We start from the raw sequence: 21193 nt of genomic DNA, 5'->3' as shown, positions 1-21193 counted from the left end.
TTCCCCTTCCCCCCTCCCCACAATCCTCACTCCCGGCTCTCCACCCCTGCACCCCCTGCGGACAGCATATGCGCGAGGCTGCAGAGCGGAGGCAGCAGCTAGAGTTGGAGCATGAGCAGGCCTTGGCTGTACTCAATGCAAAGCAGCAGGAGATTGAAGTTCTTCAGAAGGTAAGGGAGCTCAGGTTACTTAACCCTCACAGCACCAGAGGTTTGGGCTTTCTTGTCGGCTCAGTCTGTGTCCGTGTCATGAGTCAAATGCCTTGTTTACACCTGGCATTAAAATGCATCTCATATCCAGATTGTATCTAGATAAGTTTTTTTTTTCTGCTAACAAGCATTGGTCAGTACTAAAGCTGCTGCTCATACAGTCTGTATTACAACATGCATCATGGTCAAACAAGCAAATTTGAATATTAAAACTCAAACCACTCAGACTGGTCACCTCTCAAAAACATGTAGCAAAATACAACTCACATTTACATTTTTGACTGTCCTCTGCCGACATCTTGCCGACGTAGTAGTAATGATGTTGATGGAGTTTAAATAGCAGATATCAAACTCGGGTGGGAGGGTCGAACAAACAGCTGACTTTCACGAACGGGGTTCTTGTCCCATGTGAAAACAAACGCTTCTTACGTAACTTCCTACAATTGTAACTACGTCACTTCCAGCATTTACATACATTTATTCACTATTGAAACTGTCTTTTATAATGTCTTACAAGGACGTTTTTTGCCCTAAACCTAGGTCATTGGTTTTGTGGCCTAAATTCACAGAAACTACAGCCTTTTTTACAACCACGAACCGTTTGTGTATGTATAATGACGTATTTTTACAACACTATTGACTCTACTATGTAACAATGAATGAATTAAACAGAAAATGTGGCAATTTGCTTCAGGATGCTTCATTTTTTTCTGTATCTTTATATATCTTTATTATTTCTGACAAGTAAGATGAGTTAAAAAAAAAAAAACCATGGCTACAATAATTTATTATTAAATTATTATTGATTGTTTATTTATTTAAAAATTAATAAATAAAATCCTAAGCCTTCCCCTTTTGTCTGTTTGGCAACAAGAGTATTGCTTGGAATTTACAATCATTCTCATTCAACAGTGTGTTAAATGTGTTAATTTGTGCGAAAGCAATAAATATCAATTCACAGTTTGGTCCACAAAGACTTCTGTTTCTGTGACTGCGTGAACAGTTTTGACCAATGCATGTTAGCAATTGAAAAAAAAGACGGGATCTGTGTCTCCAGTGTCTGCATTGAGGTACGACTGAGATCCGATTGATCTGTCCAGAGACGCTCTCTTCTGTCTCTTCTGTCTCCTCCTGCTCTGAACACTATAGCCATAGCACACCACAGAGCTCATAGACATGTTGCTGAAGTCCACCTTTTGAAATGCAGCTTTGGTATGTTTTGATGGTGCTGGAAGGTCTGGTGTCTGCTCGCTCCGGCCGCACTCGCCTCAGCTCCCAGCACCGACACAGCACCAGGCTGCACTGTGATACTTTTACTTTATTTATTTTTCTCTAACGGGACTTTTCTATCATTACTGGATGAAGATGTTTTTTGTGTCTGGGCAGTTCCGCTCCCTGGCAACTGGGCCAAGTTTTAACCTCCAAAGGCTAAAATGTGGAGCCAATGTGGAAGTGCCAAAAACTCGCGTGGTCACTTTAGGGTTGCTCCAAAAAAGAGTCAATACTCATTGACAGCTATATTACATGTATCACAACTATACAGCTGAAGTAATTTCCTGTTAACTGTGAGGGGGATGAATGCCTAGAGACTATACTCTCACCCATTTCTTTTATATTAAGCCATAAAGTTATGCATAATTAAGGTTGGTTCATTTCGAAGAAACCTGCCAACTCGATTATCTATAATGTTAACGATCAATTAATCGATTAACTGCTGCATGCATAAATGCACAAAATAAAAAATATATATACAGTACTATGCAAAAGCCTGTTTTGATTACGTCGATCTTTAAACTAACTCAACTGAGATTTAACTGTAAAGATAACGTCAAGGAGTTCAATGTTTTATGTTTTAGCCCCCGAAGAGGCATGAGTTTTTCACAGTAATCTTGCATTTTTAAATGTGTTAAAATTAAAAAGTGTGAGGTTCATGCTAGGTTGCAGGTTTGATACAGTAAGATATTTTTGCTCAAACGTATACTCTTGTATTTCTGTGTGTTTTATACGTAATTGTTATTGCAATTTTCAGTTTGCAAACTGTAGCTTTATCCAACTTAATTCTCAGCTCATTGGCTTATTTACGTACGGCCGCAGAACTGAACAAGTACTAATAGATAATAAAAAAATGCACAGATCGATAAAAAATTCCATGTGATTGACCAAATTCTTAACGACCATTAACTGATCACTGATTAATTATTCCCATTCCCATCCCTAGTTGCGGCTGTTGCATTGAGCCTGCTTCAGCTCACAACCACTCCACCTCTTTGCCTCTTTTTTGGATTAACCAAGAATAAGGAGGAGTCAGGCACTGCCCAGATGGCAACAAGCTTAATTTTGGCTCTTCAGGAACCTATGGGTGATGTCCAGTAGACTGCGTCCATTTTTTCTACAGTCCGTGGTCTGGCCCTGTTAGAGGCCGGTGCTGGAAATTGTTGTTTGTGGATTGAAATAGCAATTGTTGTTGAATGTGTCCCTGATCACCTGAGGTTGTGTTTCCTCAATGTGTTTTGGGTGCATTTACACCTGTACTTCCATGTGGTCAAGCACTATGTGATTGCAATCCAATAACCTGATATTATTTTAATGTAAGGTGTAAAGGGGGTCAAAGAGGTTTTTATTGAGCACCAGAACAAGCCAACAAAGGTGAAAGTCAACTCAGAGACTGTTTTATAGAGAGCAGAGCAAAGACAAATGCTCTCCACAGGCTGTAGCACTACCAGAGCTCTCCCACTGCATCCTCTCAGCCCCACCCTTCAGCTGTCTATCACTCTCCAAACCCTGAGTGCTCAACATTTCAGGAGCACTCCTCTTGTTTGTTACAAGCAAGCAAATCAACCACTGAAAACCCAGAGTAGATATGACACTTTTTAGAGGCATGCTTAAACAAAAAAATGCTGGCCCAGGCCATTTGATGGTCGGGCTTCCTCCTCTGTGCGCTGAAGCTGACTGTAATGTCAACGCGAGCCCAGCAATGGCTGAGATTGCTGATAGTGTGAACGTGATAGGAATTGTCACCAATGACTTCTGTAGAAAGTGTGTGTGTGTACCCCAGTGTTGCTGTTGCTGCAGTGTTGCTCTAACTTCACAGTCGGCCTTTCACAGGCAGAGTTCTCAGCTTTTTTTCTCTCTCATTAACAGAAGCTCATTACTGCCTTATCTTCCTTCAGACACTGGCTGCTCTCTGCATTCTCCTAAATTAATTGCCTGCAAAGTAGATTTATGAAATTGTAAAGTCCACAGATGCTCTCATATTCATGTGGAACACTTGTTTTTCTCAACAGATGTTTCTAGTTCCCATAAGAAAAATGGCATGTATTATGCTATGTTTCTATACAGTTCAATGCTTCTATAATACCCAAACCTCATTCCTCTCGAATGCACTCGCCTCCTTAATTTATTATTGATGAAACATAATTTAAAACGTCTTCAAAATTGTGTTTGTTTGTAAAAAAGACCTCAGTATAGGCAAGTTTTCTGCGATAAATACCCATTCAAACATACAGTACACCTCGGTATGACTGACATGTCAAAATGACCAGCACAGTTAACATAGACTAGGGGTCTCAAACTCTGGTTATCTGGGGGCCAGTGGCCCGGTTTTTCTTTCCTGGATTCCTCTTTCCACGGCGGCTTTCTGCTGTATTAAACTTCATGAGAGAAAATGAAAATGTCCACTTCTCTTGAATCTGTCTGTGCTTCACATCAGCCTTTTCTTTTAGCTTTAGAAAGTAGCCATTAGTGTGTCAGGTGTCCTGTGAAGAGTCCTGTTGGTCTTCACTAAAGTGCTGCTGCTCCTAAACACATCAGGACATCATGTTGACAGTTTGCTGTTTTATGAGTCAGTCTCATCCTTGCCTGGCATCAGTACCGTCCTCAGAGTCTCAGCTGGTTGAATAGTAACTGAAATACAGTCATGGAAAAAATATTAGACTACCCTTGTTTTCTTCAATTTATTCTTCATTTAATTCCTTGATAATAAACAAAATCATTATAAAGAAAACCATGGAAAATGGCTAGATATCAGCTCTTAAATTAAACTCTTATGAGCTATTTTTGTTGCTATCATTATATTTGTCCAAACAAATGTACCATTAGTTGTACCTGGCATTAACATGAACAATAAATTGAAGAAAAAGGGTGGTCTAATAATTGTTTCTATGACTGTACAGTGGCACATAACCCCCCCTTAAAGGAAAAATTGTTGTTTTTGTACTTGTTTTGATTAAACAAATGAGATTCAATGTTAAGTTAATTGGTGAGCGTTAGAGTAGAGGTGGAAATCCCTTGTCTCCTCATGATTCAATTTTGATTGAGAGGGCTCTGATATAAATATAAATCAATGATCAATGCATCTTTATTCATTCATTTATTATCCTTAACTTTTCATGTGACCTTGGGTTGCTGTTGGCTGGAGCTGATCCCAGCTGACATTGAGCATATACTGTGAATACTTGCTACTACTTTTACATTGAAATAAACATATTTATTTACTTCCATTTTCTTTCAATAATACAATAGTAGTAGCAAATGGAAGAGATGTGTCAAGGCAAAGGCTATGTTTGCCAACATTATTTCCAAGCACTGCAAAGAACTAACAAGAAAAGAAGCAAAAATGTCCCTGTAGCATCATCCGCATAGTAAAGCCGTGTAGTTCAGAAACCTATGGTTGACATATTTGAGATTACGTCCATATGCAGTGTGTATTTTTTGTTATCTTTTACATAGGCAGGTGAGCTATTGCCCTGGTTCCAGTCTCTGTGTGAAGCTAAATTATACAGTTGCTGGCTGTAGCTTCATGTTTGACAGACAGACTGAGAGTGGTATCAATCCTCTTGGACAGGAAGCGAATAAGGGTGTCAGCTATTCCCTTAAATGTGAATTAAGAGCCAGTTTGAGCTCTATAGCTGGTGTTGTAACTGGTGTTATAGCTGGAGGCAGAACCTTTCTAGGAAATTAAATAATTTCTGTAATTTCTGTATTTGGCAAAACAAAAATAAGGAAATACGAAACACTTATTTGGCTGGATTTGGCCCCCAGGCTTGTGGTTTGAGACCTCAAGTTTAGATGCTTTCTGGAAAGTGGTCTTTGCAGGTAAGTGTAGTAAACTGATTTCAAATGTTCCTTGCTTTTATTAACTAGTGCATGCACGTAATGGTTTCATGTTGCAGAACTCACCCTTGGCAATTAAATACGCTTAAAAAAACATAAAATATAAAAGGTGAAAATGGTGCAAGAAAAGCCACAATATCTTGAGCTGGTTGTGGATTGTTCAAATAAAGCCACTGTTGAAAATGTCAAATGTGAGTCAAAGAAATGAACTGCAAATTAATCTTCATCATGGCCTCACTGAGTGTCGACAAAGACGGTGGCTTTCTTTTCAACCATTTTCACCCTAAGCGCCAACGGATGAAAAGGTGTTTCCATTTTGTGTGTGATGGTCTTTCATTGGCGTTTTAAACTGAAACTTAACTGCAATATAAATGAAAATGAACTAAAACGCTGCACCCTGTATTTCCCAGGCTCAGGTTGAGGCAAAAAAGGAACATGAAGGCGCTGTCCATCTGTTAGAGGTGAGCGTCTGGAGTCTGGGGGTGGAGGGGGGTTTGACTGTGTGTGTTTATGTGGTTTCTGCTGGAGGATAAGGGACTAGTCAGCCCTGGGGCAGACCTGTGTAAACCTCAAGCCATTTCCTAACCTCACTACCTGAATGTGTAAGCTCTTTTTTATTTTTATTTTATTTTTTGAGTTATCTCCTATTTTAAGTTATGAATCCTGGGTTTATATATTTTTTTTTCTCACTATATTGTTAATTGTCTTGTGAGGTACACATTTGAACTGTATAAATAGCCTTTTTACATGAGGGGGAATGAATTATAAACAACAAAATGTAACATTCTACTATTATCTATGTATTTATTTAATTTTTTTTATTAGCATTATAATAGGGTGATGCGTATGTCTGTGTGTCAAATCAGACCGTAATTTCAGAGTGATTACAAGATGTGTATGAGTGATCACATGTGTAATTGTGCTTTATTTCTTTCCTACATCTCTTTTTACTGAATGGGTGCGTGTTTATGCTTATACAGAACCACTTGGACAGCATGCAGGTATTTCAGAATTGTTTTTATTTATTTATTTATTTATTTAACACCTTCCTCTGTATAGTCAGCAAGGGTATACAGCCCCCCTTTGGCCCAAGAGGTATGGTGATTAAACACCACATTACAAACAAAATTATTCATTACAATCTAAGATTTGTGGTGATGATAAACACAGCAAATGTACAAGTGGTACTCAAAAGGTAAAAGGTCACATAAAGCATATATCAGTTCAGAACTAATCTGATGTGTGCTCTTTGCTTTTTGGTTTTCAGAAAAATTCAGGGCTGCTTCTTTTCTCGGGCTTTACTGCCCACTCTGCCCTGTTTCACATTCCCCATCAAAGCAAACTCACAAGTGGAGAGCTGTTTCAAAGTCTGGAACATGACTGACAGCATAAACTGGAGGTCTTTGACTTGATCATAAAGAAAAATTCAGCGCAGTCGCTTAACAATTGATGAAAAGATTCAGAATATGGATCGACTTCAATTAAAGAGGAATGCCTGGGGCGTCAATGACCGACCTCAATCCCACATAATCAAAGCCCATCAACACGTTGAGGTGTGCAAATTTAACTTTAAAAAACCAAACACGTGTTAAAAGTGTGTGTTTAGATGTGAACAACAAAGATATATTTAATTGGTAAAATAAATTGTAATACAAAGTCAGGAAGTGTTGTATATGTGTTGCAGATATTTTAGACTCAAAGCTTTTCATTTTTTCATCTAGAGTACAAAGACATGTTTCTATATATTGATGCATACAGTAGATGTCTGAGTGTATAAGACTGTATTGTAATCAAAGGATCACATTGCCAAACAGTGATGAATGTGATCCTTTTTCATTGTAGCATTGCATGTCTGTTATTCAGCATGTGTTTTAAAAACTGTCTACTTGCCATACATTTGAAAACTGTATGATGCTATTAAAACTAATATTTCTTAATTTACTAATTCTATTTTACAAATGCAGGAATTCCTTCGTTGTGTGTCTGCTAACAGCATGTTATATCCAGCAAAAATCTGTGTGCATGAGATGGATCTAACAGCATAGAGAGTTCTGCAGTAGCAGGGGGTGTTGCTGTTGTTGGGCAGTGCTAACAAAAATTCCATGGTAGCTTCAGTGTCTGACAGAGCATTGGGGTTGTTGTCAGTTTCAGAGTGGAAAGTGATTTTTTGATGATCAATCATTCAACTTGTGACATCATGCTCTAGCACCTGGAATTTCCATTATAACTGCCCAAACAATTCTGTTTAGTTTGTCAGTGTGATGTTGTGTAATTAGGTTTCTTGCTCCTTAAGCTGGGGTATGCAGTTTTTTGGAAAAAGGCAAAAAAAGGAAAGAAAGCAAAAAAAAAAAGCTAGAATTTGAAAATACAGCCCTCCTCCTGGAACTCTCTGTCGTAAGCCCCCAGACCAGAGGAGCACAGGCATATTCATACATAGCTTTGAGATGACACACTGTTATTTGAGGCTCAAGCTAGCTTGAATTCATGTATATGGATTAAACAAGTGTCAATATCGACCAAGGGTTTTTGAGAAAATGGTCAATGTTGTGAATACTTTAGCCAGATACTAACTGTAACAGTGAGCTCATGGTTGCAGCTAAGCTGTAGTTAGCAAAAGGCTAAACTATTAGGACAGAGTAACAACATTGCTAACTCTTAATCATATGCTAACTGTAACAGTGACCCCATGGTTGAAGCTAAGCTGTGAACTCACAGCCATAGTTAGCAGAAGGCTAAACTATTAGAGGGAACAGAGTAAAAACATTGCTAATACTTTAGCCAGATACTAACTGATGCTGTGAACTATGTGCCTTGCTACAGTTAGTAGAAGGCTAAACTATTAGCAACATTTTCTCTCCATCTCTAAAACAACACACCAGTATGAAAGGTCAGGTATTCACTGCTTTCACCATCTGAAGGGACTTGCATTTGTGTTTGTGGAAGAGCCAACAGGAATGTCCTCTCTCAGAAATGACCTGTGATTGTCGAATAGTCTCGTAGCACATGCTATTTTTTTTAAACAGAGCCAAGAGGAGGTGCAGAAGTCTAGTTTTCTCTCAGACCACTTGAATAAAAATTTGTTTGCATGTAAAAAAAACTGCCTACCACAGCTTTGAAAGTATACAACTGGTGTTATTTTATGAATTTGTTATTGTTGACAAATCCCATGAAGAGACCAATCCATTTATTCCCAATGAACAGGTAACAAATCGGTATAGTCACTAAATATACTGTATTTTTTCATTCTTAAAAAAACAACAACACAAAAGCTTGGCACTGTAGTTTTTTTTAGCAAATGTCACTCAAACAGAAGTAAATAATGCATTTACTGGGGACTATTTTCAGCTGCGGATTCATACACACACATTAATACATACATGTGGGCCCAAGAATTTCCAGCAGCAAGATGGTGTACAGTATTTGGGATTGACTTAAATAAACCACAATGCCCATGTTACCCAGTGCAACAGGGTAGCTCAGTTGTATGTTTTCAATAGTTTTTTGACAATAATGGAGCTGTAGGTAGAGCTAAAGATATATCAGGACACACAGACAGTACTTGTTAGTAGAACAAAATGATTGCTGATTTTGGTCTTTCCAAGGGATTATTTGACAATAAGAAAAAAATAATCATCAGCCTTATCCTCTAATACACTGTGCAGTTTGGTTATGCATACTGCCTTGATGCAGGAGGCCTTTTAATTTCAGTATGGTTAGCTTTAACTGTAGCTGTGCATGTGATTTGTATACTATCTGTAGTACTTAAAGGCATTTTAAGAAGTTTTTCTCTGAATTGACCGATCAACATGTCCTAAAGTAAATCTTATTCCATGTTCTATTTGTGTGTTGACAGTGGACGTATAGCATTGTATACGTCCCTTCTGTACTGTGTGTACTGCAGTATTTCTGTGCAGAATGTTCAGTCTTGCATCCTGTGGTTTCCTTATTTTTTCTTCTGTTGTCTTCCTTTGTTTCCCATCCTTTGTCTCCCTGCCACTGTCTGTCTGTCTGTCTGTCTGTCTGTCATTCTCTCTCTCTTTCTTTCTGTCTGTCTGTTTCTTTCTCTCTGTCTCCCGCTCTTCTCTTGATGACTCTCCTCCCTCACCACCATCAGGCCAAAGTCCGTGAGCTGGAGGAAAAATGTCGGTCACAGAGTGAGCAGTTCAACCTCTTGTCAAAAGAGCTGGAGAAGTTCCGGCTCCAGGCGGGGAAATTTGATATCCTCAGCACTGAACCCTTAACTGTATGTGAGTCTCCAGGATCGCCCAACAAATCCCTCTCACAGCTCCTCAATGGACTGGCTGCCCCCATAGGAAAAGGTATGTCTAGCTTGATGGAGTTATTTTTTGTTATTTTAAGCAAAGAAAGTAGTAAAAATTGATTAATTGTCACATTTTCAAGTGGCTGAAATCTCATTTACAACTGAAGCTAATAAACCAAATTAATTTTGCTTGAAGTTGCCGACTCTTACTGAAGCGCTCTGCAATTGAATAAATGTATCATTTCTGTCATGTGAGAGCTGCTGGCAGTAACTGTGAATATTGGAAGAGGAGTCAGTTTCCTCACAATGAGGTGGAAAAAAACTGCATAGCGGAAATTAGAAGTCTGAGAGGCTTCTGACTTAATCCGCAGTAAACACAAACTGTTAATGAAATAATCAATCATGGTGAGAAATAGCCTCTGGCCGGCAAAACTTGTTCTCTGTTTGTTTTTGACTTGTTTTTGTGGATACACAAATCCTTCACTTATTACAGTTATGTATCATTTAACAATTGTAGTTTTTATTTATTTATTATAAATGATTGGAAACATAAGACTACATTGCTGTTATTGACCTTAATGATGCATGCAAAAAAAACAACAACGTCATAATGCAGAAAAATGGCTAATATACAGTCGCCCATAAAGTTGGAATAAACTTTTTTTTTTTTACCTCTTTCCATTAAAGTATTGTGACTATGTGATTTATTCTTGACAGATAAAGAGCATATCTTCTCAAAACTTTATAAATCGATCTCTTTCAAACATATCACAATGAAAACTCCAACTTTATGGACAACCATGTATTTAAACAGCATAAAATCTACAGACTATGGATGCTGTTTTTCTGGTTTGCTTTACATTTTTATAACAGTGTAGATCATGATGTGTTTACATAATGCAGCACCATTACACAAAGTGTAAAATGTTGATTTACTGTTCTGTTTGTCTGCATCTCTCTGTCTCTCTGCCTGTCTCTTTATTTTGGCCACAAGTCTGATACTAGCTCTGTTACATGTGTGTTAATGTGAAGATTTGATGAGAGACGTGTTTCCTCCACAGGCAATGAGGCTCCAACAAGCAGATCTTTGATATCGGAGTTCATTCGACCACTCCAGATCAGTGGAGACAAGCCCGAGCTCCTCTCTGTCAAGCCAACATTCCTCACTCGGGGTCGAGTTAGCAGCCCAGCACGGGCTTTCCTCTCTGAGGTATCTAATGGTGTCTGTTTGTATCTAATATGTTTTTTGCTTTATTGCACATTTCTCTATTTACATTTTACATCTGTAGAAAAAAAATAGTCTAACCAACGTTAACCTGTAAACTTCAACATTTAATTCCTAAAAACATGACAAGATTGTTTTTTTATGGTTGGTAAGAGTATTTTCTGATCTATGGAGTGATAAAAAGAGATATCCAAAATCCCTTCTATTAACAAAATCAAACTTGCAATGTTCAGATTCCTTATCTGGAAACATATGCAAATTAGCATGTTTGATAAGATAAATCCTCACTTACATAAGTAAAAATACAATTTCACAAAACTTATAATACAAAAAATAACTATCTTTATGTAAGAATTCCACTGGGGCAGTTGTATGGTGATATCTATTAGTTAAAATAAATTTCTCTAGTCACCTGTAGTGTCTCCCCTTAAATGTGCTCAGCTCCTCAAAGGTAAATCTGTTACCTCGCCTTTTTATCTGTTAGTATCGACAGCTGTTTGTTACAATATTGTGTGGGGGGGGGGGGGGGGGGGGGGGGGGGGATGCTGCGTCATTTTAATTTAAGTAATGCATTTGGGCTGAACAAGAGAAAATCCATGCAGGAGGAAGGCAGGAGGCTTCCCATTTTTACTCATGCAGGCCTGTCTATTGTGAAGGATGAAAATATTTTTAGTGCACAGGAGGTGTACAGTTGAAAACAAAAGAAATACAATGTATATTATGTGGTCAGCTCCTTCCTCAATAAGATGCAAAATGATTTAAAAATAAAAAGCTTAGCACTCTGGTTATCTGAATATGAGGTGAATGATTATTTGTGTCTTTTTTGCGTCTCTAGATGGACAAAGAGCTCAGCTCAACTACCAGGTCCAAACCGAGGTTCACGGGGAAAGTTCGTCTGTGTATTGCTCGGTACAGGTACGTATACAGAGAAAGATACAAGATACAACCTCTTTCTGGAATTGTGAACAAGGATGAAACCTTATAGTGCTTCAACCTTGGAAATATTTTAAAGGTGTCATTGCATTTTCAGAGTAAATGTAAACAGGATCTTTGTGCAAACATAACACAAACCCCTGAACAGTAAAACGTCCTAAGAGACGGTGATAATTAACTAGAGAGGTGGCCAAAAACCTTTACATACCTCTTTACAGTAAACTGAACTGCTCAGTGTAGACAAGTCATGGACAAATCTTGCTGAGATTATTTGCTTTCTCTCACAGAGCTTTAGGCTGTGGTCTTAAAGATGATTCAGTGTTTCTATCTCTAAAGAAAATTACCTGTCAGCACAAAAAATAATTGGAATCCTCAGAGCACAAATATGTGAAACGGAGCCAGAGCTTTCAACCCACACTGTCCTCAGCTCTTTCATATTTGTAAAAAAAAAACAGAATAAAGAAACAAACTTCATATTTTCAAAGCAGCACTCAGCAAATCATTTTCTCTTGACATACATAGAAGACAATTGGAGTGGTTGACATAAAAAACCCTGATGGAAAGTAATTGTGAAACCGGATTTGCAGATGATTGTTTATTTATGTTCTTTGCTCTAGTTACAATCCTTATGACGGGCCTAATGAGCATCCTGAGGCAGAGCTCCCCCTGGTGGCAGGGAAGTACCTCTACGTTTACGGGACAATGGATGAGGACGGCTTTTACGAAGGTCTGACCTGCCTTTGTAACGTTTAATCTTTCATCCTTAGCATCACCACAGCACCAACTAATTGCTTTTTATTCCTCAGGAGAGCTGCTCGATGGACAGCGGGGACTGGTTCCATCCAATTTTGTGGATTTTGTCCAAGATGAGGAGACACCCTCTGTCCAACACAGGGACACAGTGGCTAAAGAACCTGGCTACCTCAACCACAGTAGCCTGGGGACTCAGAGACTGAAAGCGAGCACAGGAACATTAACGGGCATAAGCAGCCTGCTGTCTGACAGCAAACTAGACTGTATAAGCACCAGCAGCTTGGGCATGGACCTCCTGGGCTCCTCCAGCAATGGGACAGGAACCTTGGACGTCAGCACTGACGAGGTCGGTGAAGACATTGTGCCTTATCCCCGCCGCATCAACTTGATTAAACAACTGGCCAAGAGTGTGATTATTGGCTGGGATCCTCCTGTGGTTCCTCCGGGCTGGGGCTCCATCAGTGGCTACAATGTCTTGGTGGATAAGGAGTTGCGCATGAGTGTCCCCTACGGGGGCAGGACGAAGTCTCTTCTTGAAAAGCTCAATCTGGCCACCAACACCTATCGCATCTCAGTGCAGAGCATCACCGACCGGGGCCCGTCGGACGAGCTCCGGTGCACTCTGCTGGTGGGAAAGGATGTGGTGGTGGCACCTTACTACCTGCGGGTGGACAGCATCACGCAGGTCTCTGCTGAGCTCTCTTGGATGCCCAGCAACAGCAACTACAGTCACACCATCTTCCTCAATGGTGCAGAGTACGACATGGTCAAGGCGGGGGGCTATAAGTACAAGTTCTTCAACCTGAAGCCCATGACAGTTTACAAGGTGAAGGTTGTGGCGCAGCCGCATCAGGTGCCTTGGCAACTTCCGATGGATCAAAGGGAGAAGAGGGAAATCTCTGTGGAGTTCTGCACTCAGCCTGCAGGTCAGCCTCACAGTTTATCTTTTCAGTATTGTAAGCCCGGTACTGTAAGGACTTTTTCTATGTGGTGGATGGTTGTATAGTCACAGCTGGAACTACTGGGATATTTTTAGCCACGCTTGCATGGCTCTAGGGATGGCAGTGTCGGTCTGGTGGTAGGTTTCTCGGTCCACTGCTTTGGTCCAGACTGAAATATTGCCATTTGTACAGATATCCATAGTGTAGAGAGGATATATCCTAATGATGCCCTGACTTTTCTCTAGTGGCACGGTTAAGTTGGTGGTGAATTGTCTGAACAACTATTACAATGATTGCCATTAAACTTGGTGACATTTATATCCCCCTCAAGATAGATTGTAACAACTTGTGGTCTTGCTGATCCCAAGATTTTTCATTTTTTTTATTTGTCCAACACTTTAATTACTGAGCAACTCTTAGCAAATGTTAGCATGATGTCTCACAAAACTAAGATTAACATTATACCTGCTTCACATCAACATGTTAGCAGGTTGAGGTTTAGCCCAAAGCAGTGCACTACCCAGGGCTGGGGACTAACAGAATACAAGAAATGTGATTATGTATTTAAAAAATACAAAATATGAGTAACTGTATTGTGTTACAGTTACAGTTTAAATTGGTGGTAATTGGGGCCAAGGAGGTTATGTTTTTCGTTGGGTTTGTTTGTCTGTTTGTCAGCAGGATTACAGAAAAACTACTGGCCTGGTTTTCATGAAACTTGGTGGAAGGATGTAGCAAGGGTCAAAGAAGAACCCGCTGCGTTTTGGAGAGGATCCAAATCACAGGGTGGATACACAAATCACACAAATCATGTTTTACTTTGGTTAACAAGAGAGGGCCTTGACAGAAGTCTATGCTCTCCGAGTACCCTTCTAGTTTGCTTGTATTTACTCTTAAAAGGCACATATTTCTTTAACAGCAAAATGCTCCACTGTGTTTACTTGCTAGTTGCTACGTTTGTCTGTCTGCTGTTTGTTGCTGGGAATGTAGCCTACAATAAGGTTATAAGAGCTTTTTCATTGAAAAGAAGTGCAAGTTGTGACTGGAAGCAAGGCTGACTCAAGCACTCAAACTTGAACCAACAGATGCAGTCAGCTTATGACGTTAAGTTTTGTATAAAAAGTGTTTTCATGATAAAGGGGTAACAGCTCTCCTGTTTTCCCCCAATCTGATTACCGGTCTTGTACTCTAATATTCAGTTTCAAAGTCATCTGACATTTCAAAATGAAAGCCATCTGATAATTTACAGCCAACACAGCAATCCATTTATTTACTCAGCCACACGCTTCAAACCCATTACATTTACAAACCTGACAAACATCTCAGCCACTTTCATTTTTCCCCAGCCACTTTTAGATTGCCCTCAAGGATTTGTGTGTGTACTGCTGCGATAAGACACATGCATGGTAGGGGGGAAAAAAAGAAAAGCGCAATGAGAAAACATCGAAGAAGCATTTGCTGAATAGAGCAACATAACACTGGAAACAGTGTCTCTGGAAGCCAAATGAGTGTAAATAGTGAGTGAAGATCTCTGGGATTTCTTTTCCCATGAGGCCTGGAGATGCTTTGCTGTTGCCAGCGCTAACTCGGGTCTCACAGCCTGACTGTGTGTGGAAATCTTTTCAAGTGAGAATGTAATAAGGGTGACTGTCTCCACAGCCAGCTGCATTTGTGGCACTGTTGTATGTGTAGGTAGCCAATTGTAGACAAAATATGGTTCAGAAATGTTATACTGTTGCTTTTTGTGTGACTAAATGTTCTCAGAAGGATGGGATTGTGATTATTTAACCTTTATTCAACATGAAAAGGGGCCCAAAAAAATCCCATTGTTAAGGATGAGATGGAAGAGATTATGAAGTCAAGTAATGAATAGAGAAAAGGTCGAAAGAGATTGAATAAAGGGTAGTAGTAAGAGAGGGGAGGACAGGGAGACAGTGAGGCTGAAGTTTGACGTGACATTTTGAGTTGGCAGCTGACGAGCTAACATGCTGAGAGTTCATTAAATGATCCATCTATTGAACATGTTAATAAGAGGCGTCTGAAATAGTGTCAGTATCGGTGGCGGACAACTGCCATCAATATGGAGGCCATTGTCTAGAGACACTATATTAGGCGCTCACAATCAGCATGTGTTCTTCAAACAAGTGACTTCATTACTTCCTAGCGATGCAACACTTTTATTAATATTAGTTACAGAGCAGCCTGGAAATCAGCGTCTGCTGTTTGTGTCCAGTATTAATGAAAGAGGCTCCACTGAAATATTCATTCACACACTAATTTCAGTTCCCGGGGGCGCCCGTTGTTTACGACAGTTTAAAAGTGACAACAGGAAATGAAATCTCCCAACAACCACTGCTGCTGTTCCGAGACCGAGTGTGTCCACTGCTGACAGTCAGCGTAGAAATGTGATTAAGATTCTGTTGATGGAGATTCTCGGACACTCTAACAGCTGCACGTTGCAGCTCAGAGATACTGCTGACTGCATCTGCTCACTCTCTCTCACTGTGTGACTGCAGGGGAGCAGCAGCACTGCACAGATGGGTATGTTGTTTAGTATGCAGGCAGCGCTGACAGATTGTGGAAATAGCAAACTGTGTTTTTTTTAATGCTCCATAGAATATTATCAGCATGAATCTGGCAACAGCACATTGCTGTACATACAATGACGACCGCATGTTGGCAAACTTGGGTTTTTCAACCAATGTGAAGCTTAGCTTGATGCACATATAAATACATATCTGGATACACAAAATGATCCAGCACAGAGCTAAGCATAAATACCCTACAAATAAGTTCAAACATAATAAATGCTACGATCAGCTGCTTCTCAATCAGTGTATCACCAAATATACTAGCCAGTCATTTCAGTAAAATTGAAAATGCTTTTAAAATACTTTTTAATTTATATTGCGTTAAGTTTTCAATAAAATTCTTGGTAATACCACAAGACTATAAACAGTACTTAATATATAGAGAGTTATTTAGATAGGAGACATATAATTCCCCTATGAGAATAGCAAGGGTGTACTTGGAAAGCACTGTGGAGCAGCTCAACTAATTTGAAATCATAGAAATTATGACTCGATTAAAAGTATATATGAGCTGTAACACCTGAGCATACATGTGTGTGAAAACTAAGTAGCAAATGAGTAGCTAAAAGCAATGAATAAAAATTTGAAATAGAATTACTGACTAAACGATGATTAGTAACCGATAAACTATTCTATATACAAGATAGCTTCAAGTATAGCATAAGCAGGTCAAAGGGTTCATAAAAAAATTCAACAGTTTAGATAGTTCGCTAAAAGTATACAGCTGAAACCGTTAGCTGGTATATGAGCTAATAGTAGCTTAAACTAGCTAGCTTGGACTATTGGAAAAATAGTTAACTAAAGATAATGGATAAATAGTTGATAAAGTTAGCTAAAGATAATGGAGAAATAGTTGTTTAAGTTAGCTAAAGATGATATATAAATAGTTGTTTAATTTAGCTAAAGATAATATATAAATAGTTGTTTAAGTTAGCTAAAGATAATGGATAAATGATTGATAAAGTCAGCTAAAGATACTGGATACATTTTGAAATAGTTTGCTAAAAATAATGGATAAATGGTTGAAATAGTTAGCTAAAAGTAATGGACACACTGTTGAAACATTCAGCTTCACTAGTAGAAGAAATTATAGTACAATTGCTGACCAACCCAACCTAAATATTAACACATGTATTATTTAGTGAATAGTGTTATGTATGTGAAACATACTTTGGTAAATGACAAAGGGATACTTAAGTTCATGATAGGGTCGTGGAGGTACCTTTAGACCAAAAAGGTTCGGAACCACTGCCTTATCTCATACCACTGTGAAAATGGTCATTGAATGTTTCTGTTTCCATAGCATTGAGGTCAGCACATTATTTTTTCATCAATAGGCAGAAATGGTCCAGCCACTGTTGAGCTGTCTTTTTTTCTCTCCTTATCCAGTGTGTGTGTTGTGCTCCCCAGGGCCCCCTCTCCCTCCCCAGGAGGTGCAGGTCCAGTTGGGTCAGACGCCGGGGATCCTGCAGGTCAGATGGAAGCCGCCGCCTCTGACGTCTTCAGGAACCTCCAACGGGGCCAGTGTGATTGGCTATGCCGTGTGCACAAAGGGACAAAAGGTACCAAAAGTCAGAACAAGTCATTTGATTTTTGAGTCTTATAATTCAGTTCTTAGAAAAGGTAGTAACCTTTGCCTTCCTGAATGGTGACTTCTACGAGTAGTGCTCTATTGCCATCTCCTGGAGAAATGATTTAATGCTGATATCCAGGCCTCAGGGTCAAGCATCACTTAAGATATACGTTTAAAAAAGAGAGCTACAATAGGCTCCATGGTGCTGTGCCTATATGACACCCCTTTTCCACAAGAGGTTATTGTCTTGTGTGTGTGCAAATTTGTCTACCAACCATGATTAGTCTGGTGTAATTGTAAACCAACAGGCATGCTAGATAGAAAGAAAAAAGTCCCAACAGGACTGAAGTTAGTGCTTTAGTACCCTCTAAAGCCTCCGTAGACAAAGAAAGACCTGGACATAGTTTCTAATGTTTGCCAATTCTGATCTTATTTTTTCAGTCAGTATCAAGGGTTATACATTGTCTGATTAAGGGAAACCTACCCTTTCTTTCTGGTGAAATGTAAAGTCACCATCTTTGGGTAAGCATACCATATTTGCCCAAAAAAATCCCAGTGAAAAAAACTTGTGTTTTCTAGAATAACTTCATTGTCAACTAGGACATTTTTATTTTTCTCAATGTGAAAAGTTAGGTGTTTGAAACTCCATGTGGATTTTGCTGCAAATACATGTTTTACTCACTACGTTACAGCCATTTATTAGATTTTGTCCTGGGCATTTTTTTTAGCAGAAAATGTGACAGTAATACATTTTTATATTTTGGTTAATATCATCTCTCACACTGTGCCACTATACATTTGGGTATCACATGATGGCACACATCGTTGGTCGTTAAAACAACAATGTCAAATAGCCTCAGAAAGCTGAGAATCACATGGTTAATGTTATTCAAGTTATTCAAGTTTTCATAGAACACGTCTTTTAATGTGTTATTTTTGAAGATAGTTTATTTTCCTGGGGCTCCAGGATCCAAAAATCTGTGTGTTAAGATAATTTTTTATTGGGATTTATATTTTTTCAGCCAAAAGGTATAAGAGCTAGAAATGCTTGTAGTTTGCATGATGATGGGGTTACAGAGTACTTCTCTGCTGATATTCTGAATTGCCTTTGGTAAGAACTCTCTGGTTCCTTTGTGAATACAGATAGCAGAAGTCTTATACCCCACAGCAGACTATGTGGCCGTGGAATTAAACAGGATTCAGTGTCTGGAGGCCAGGGAAGTCATTGTAAGGACGTTATCAACACAAGGAGAGTCTCAGGACTCGCCCGTGGCCGTCATCCCGAACAATCTCTTGGGCTCTCCACGCCTCTCCCACCGAACCACTGCACCATCACAACCAATGCTCCACCCGCAGTCACATGCAGTGCACTCACAAACCCATCCTCCCTACCCGTCTACGTACCCCCCAAATCATCCTCAGCCCCAGGTGCAGGCTCTGTCTCGAACCCAGCCCCACACGCTGCCCCACACACAGACGCACTCGCAGCCCGTCTGCCAACCCCCTCCTCATTGCCAGCGTCACCTCATGCCCAAGTCCAAACCATTAGTAAGTGCCAGAGAGCCACAAACCAAAGAGCATGAGGTGGGACTGCGGACAGCCCAGCCCTGGGAGAGATCCCCCTCTCCGCTGCCTCCCATGCGTGGAACCAACCTGGAGCCGCCGCACTTCCAGCCACGGCGGTCACCCTCTCCTCAGAGGATCCTGCCACAGCCTCAGGGAGTCCCCATCCCCAACACCATCGCCAAGGCCATGGCCAGGGAAGCTGCCCAGAGAGTGTTCGCCGAGGGAAACCGGGTGCGTGATTTAGCTATAACACAGCATTCATCTCAGCACGTGAAATAATCTAGTATTAAGCTGTTTTTCATTAGCTTGCCCATTTGTTTCACTGGGTTTCATTGCAGAAAATTATTTGGATAATTTTTTACAATCTAAATATTGTGTTTCTTTTATCAGGTTGAGAAAAGGAATATCTTTAGTGAGCGAGGTAACGCCATGCATCCGCTCAACTCTGACGAGGAGGAGGACGGCTACGACTCTCCTCATGCGAGGAGGAGAGGAGCCTCGGTGGATGAATTCCTCAGAGGGTCAGAGCTGGGCAGACAGGTACATTACAGAAAGCACAGCCAGCTGCACTCAGACAATCAGTGAATGTGTGTCACTTGTTTTTGGGAAGCACATAGAATTGGTACCTGCATGTAGGCATAATCAAATAGAAGGAAATCAAATCTCATCCCATCATATCAAATTGAAACCCCTCTTAATAGGTATTTCTGCTTCTGTATTGCATCAATATTACATTTTTATTTTCTTGAATATTTAATGCATCATATTTTTAAAATATATACTTAAAGCTGGGGTAGGCCATTTTCTAGAAATGGCAAAAAGTCTATTGTCCTGCTCCGTGTTTGGTAAATCCGTTTTTCTTTTTTTGGTTGCTTTGCAGTATAGGCAGTTGTTGCAAATGCCAGAATGACAACTTAGATAGATTTTCTAGTGCCTGAACACAGCTGAGAGGAGGTGCAAAAGACCAGACCACTTGAATTACAACATACTGAAAGGTTATTATGGTAGTTTTGTGCAATGTGGCAAAAAAAAAAACCCAACTGCCTGCACCAGCTTTAAGGCATTGGGGAAAAGTGTAAGTGACTCCAGTTTTAAACTAATTGTTTACTTAGGTATACGTTTGCATAAGGTTAGTGTTTAGCTATACAAGCGTTTTCATCAACATACACAACTTTGTTAACACTGTTTTTACACTTGTATGGAGGTGTCCGAAGAGCATAGGTGACATTATTGGTGCTAATTAGTCTCGGGAGAGTATACACACTTTCCTTCGTCTCCTTGTTAACGGTGACTAATCCAGCACCAGAGATATCACCAAAAAAGTGAATATAAAACATGTTGATCTTTGTCTAATAGGTTCCTTTTCAACTTTTCTCTCTTGTTCCCCCCCCCAGCACCATCATCACCATTACAGCCACAGTGAGGAGTACCACACAGAGAGCAGTCGGGGTTCAGACCTGTCTGACATCATGGAGGAGGACGAGGAAGATCTTTACTCTGAGATGCAACTGGAGGAGGGCCGTAGGCGCAGCATCAATTCCCACAACACTCTTAAGGTACATTCTGCACACCCTCAGTTACTAGTGGTCAAGGGGGGAGGACAGAGGACGGTGGGGAGACGGGTTTTAGGGAGGGAGGGTCTTGCCACCTGCAGAGATACATGATCTCTCTCACAGGCTCTACAACCAGGCCCGTCGTGGCTTTGCCTGGCTGAGCTCCCCTGCCTTGTGTTAGCTGAATCAGCCTCCCCACCTCAGCCTGCTCCTACACCCCGCCCCTCCAGCACTGCTTTAGTCAATCAGGGCTGAGCTCATGGGAATGGCTGTGTATACATAACTGTACAGCATGCTAGAGGGTAAGGTCGTAAACTAGAAGCATAATGTTTTGTTATGGTTTGACTTGCATTTTGATGCTCTTTTTACTGCACCAAAGGAGTGTTAAAAGTCAGATGTGATATCAAAGTGCAAATTATTAATACACTGTACTGTACCGAAGGGTCATGGCATATCAAGTGCATATGGGAATCTCA

General features: G+C 40.1%; 1 protein-coding gene across 1 annotated transcript in view; it reads left to right on the top strand.

Moving 5' to 3' along the window:
- Window positions 1–21193, top strand: part of rimbp2b (RIMS binding protein 2b) — a 111415-nt gene that overhangs the window by 77711 nt on the left and 12511 nt on the right. Inside the window, exons 9-20 of the mRNA XM_059338244.1 lie at window positions 66–170; window positions 5732–5782; window positions 6302–6322; window positions 9436–9640; window positions 10644–10792; window positions 11643–11722; window positions 12358–12467; window positions 12547–13419; window positions 17436–17587; window positions 18742–19395; window positions 19555–19704; window positions 20559–20720. Coding sequence (XP_059194227.1) covers window positions 66–170; window positions 5732–5782; window positions 6302–6322; window positions 9436–9640; window positions 10644–10792; window positions 11643–11722; window positions 12358–12467; window positions 12547–13419; window positions 17436–17587; window positions 18742–19395; window positions 19555–19704; window positions 20559–20720 — 2712 coding nt within the window. The remainder of the gene's footprint in view (window positions 1–65; window positions 171–5731; window positions 5783–6301; window positions 6323–9435; window positions 9641–10643; window positions 10793–11642; window positions 11723–12357; window positions 12468–12546; window positions 13420–17435; window positions 17588–18741; window positions 19396–19554; window positions 19705–20558; window positions 20721–21193) is intronic.

Source organism: Centropristis striata, chromosome 7, assembly GCF_030273125.1.
Source record: "Centropristis striata isolate RG_2023a ecotype Rhode Island chromosome 7, C.striata_1.0, whole genome shotgun sequence".
NCBI lineage: Eukaryota > Metazoa > Chordata > Actinopteri > Perciformes > Serranidae > Centropristis > Centropristis striata.
Note: the sequence above shows the minus strand (reverse complement) of the source record. Positions and strands in the feature narration are given on the sequence as shown.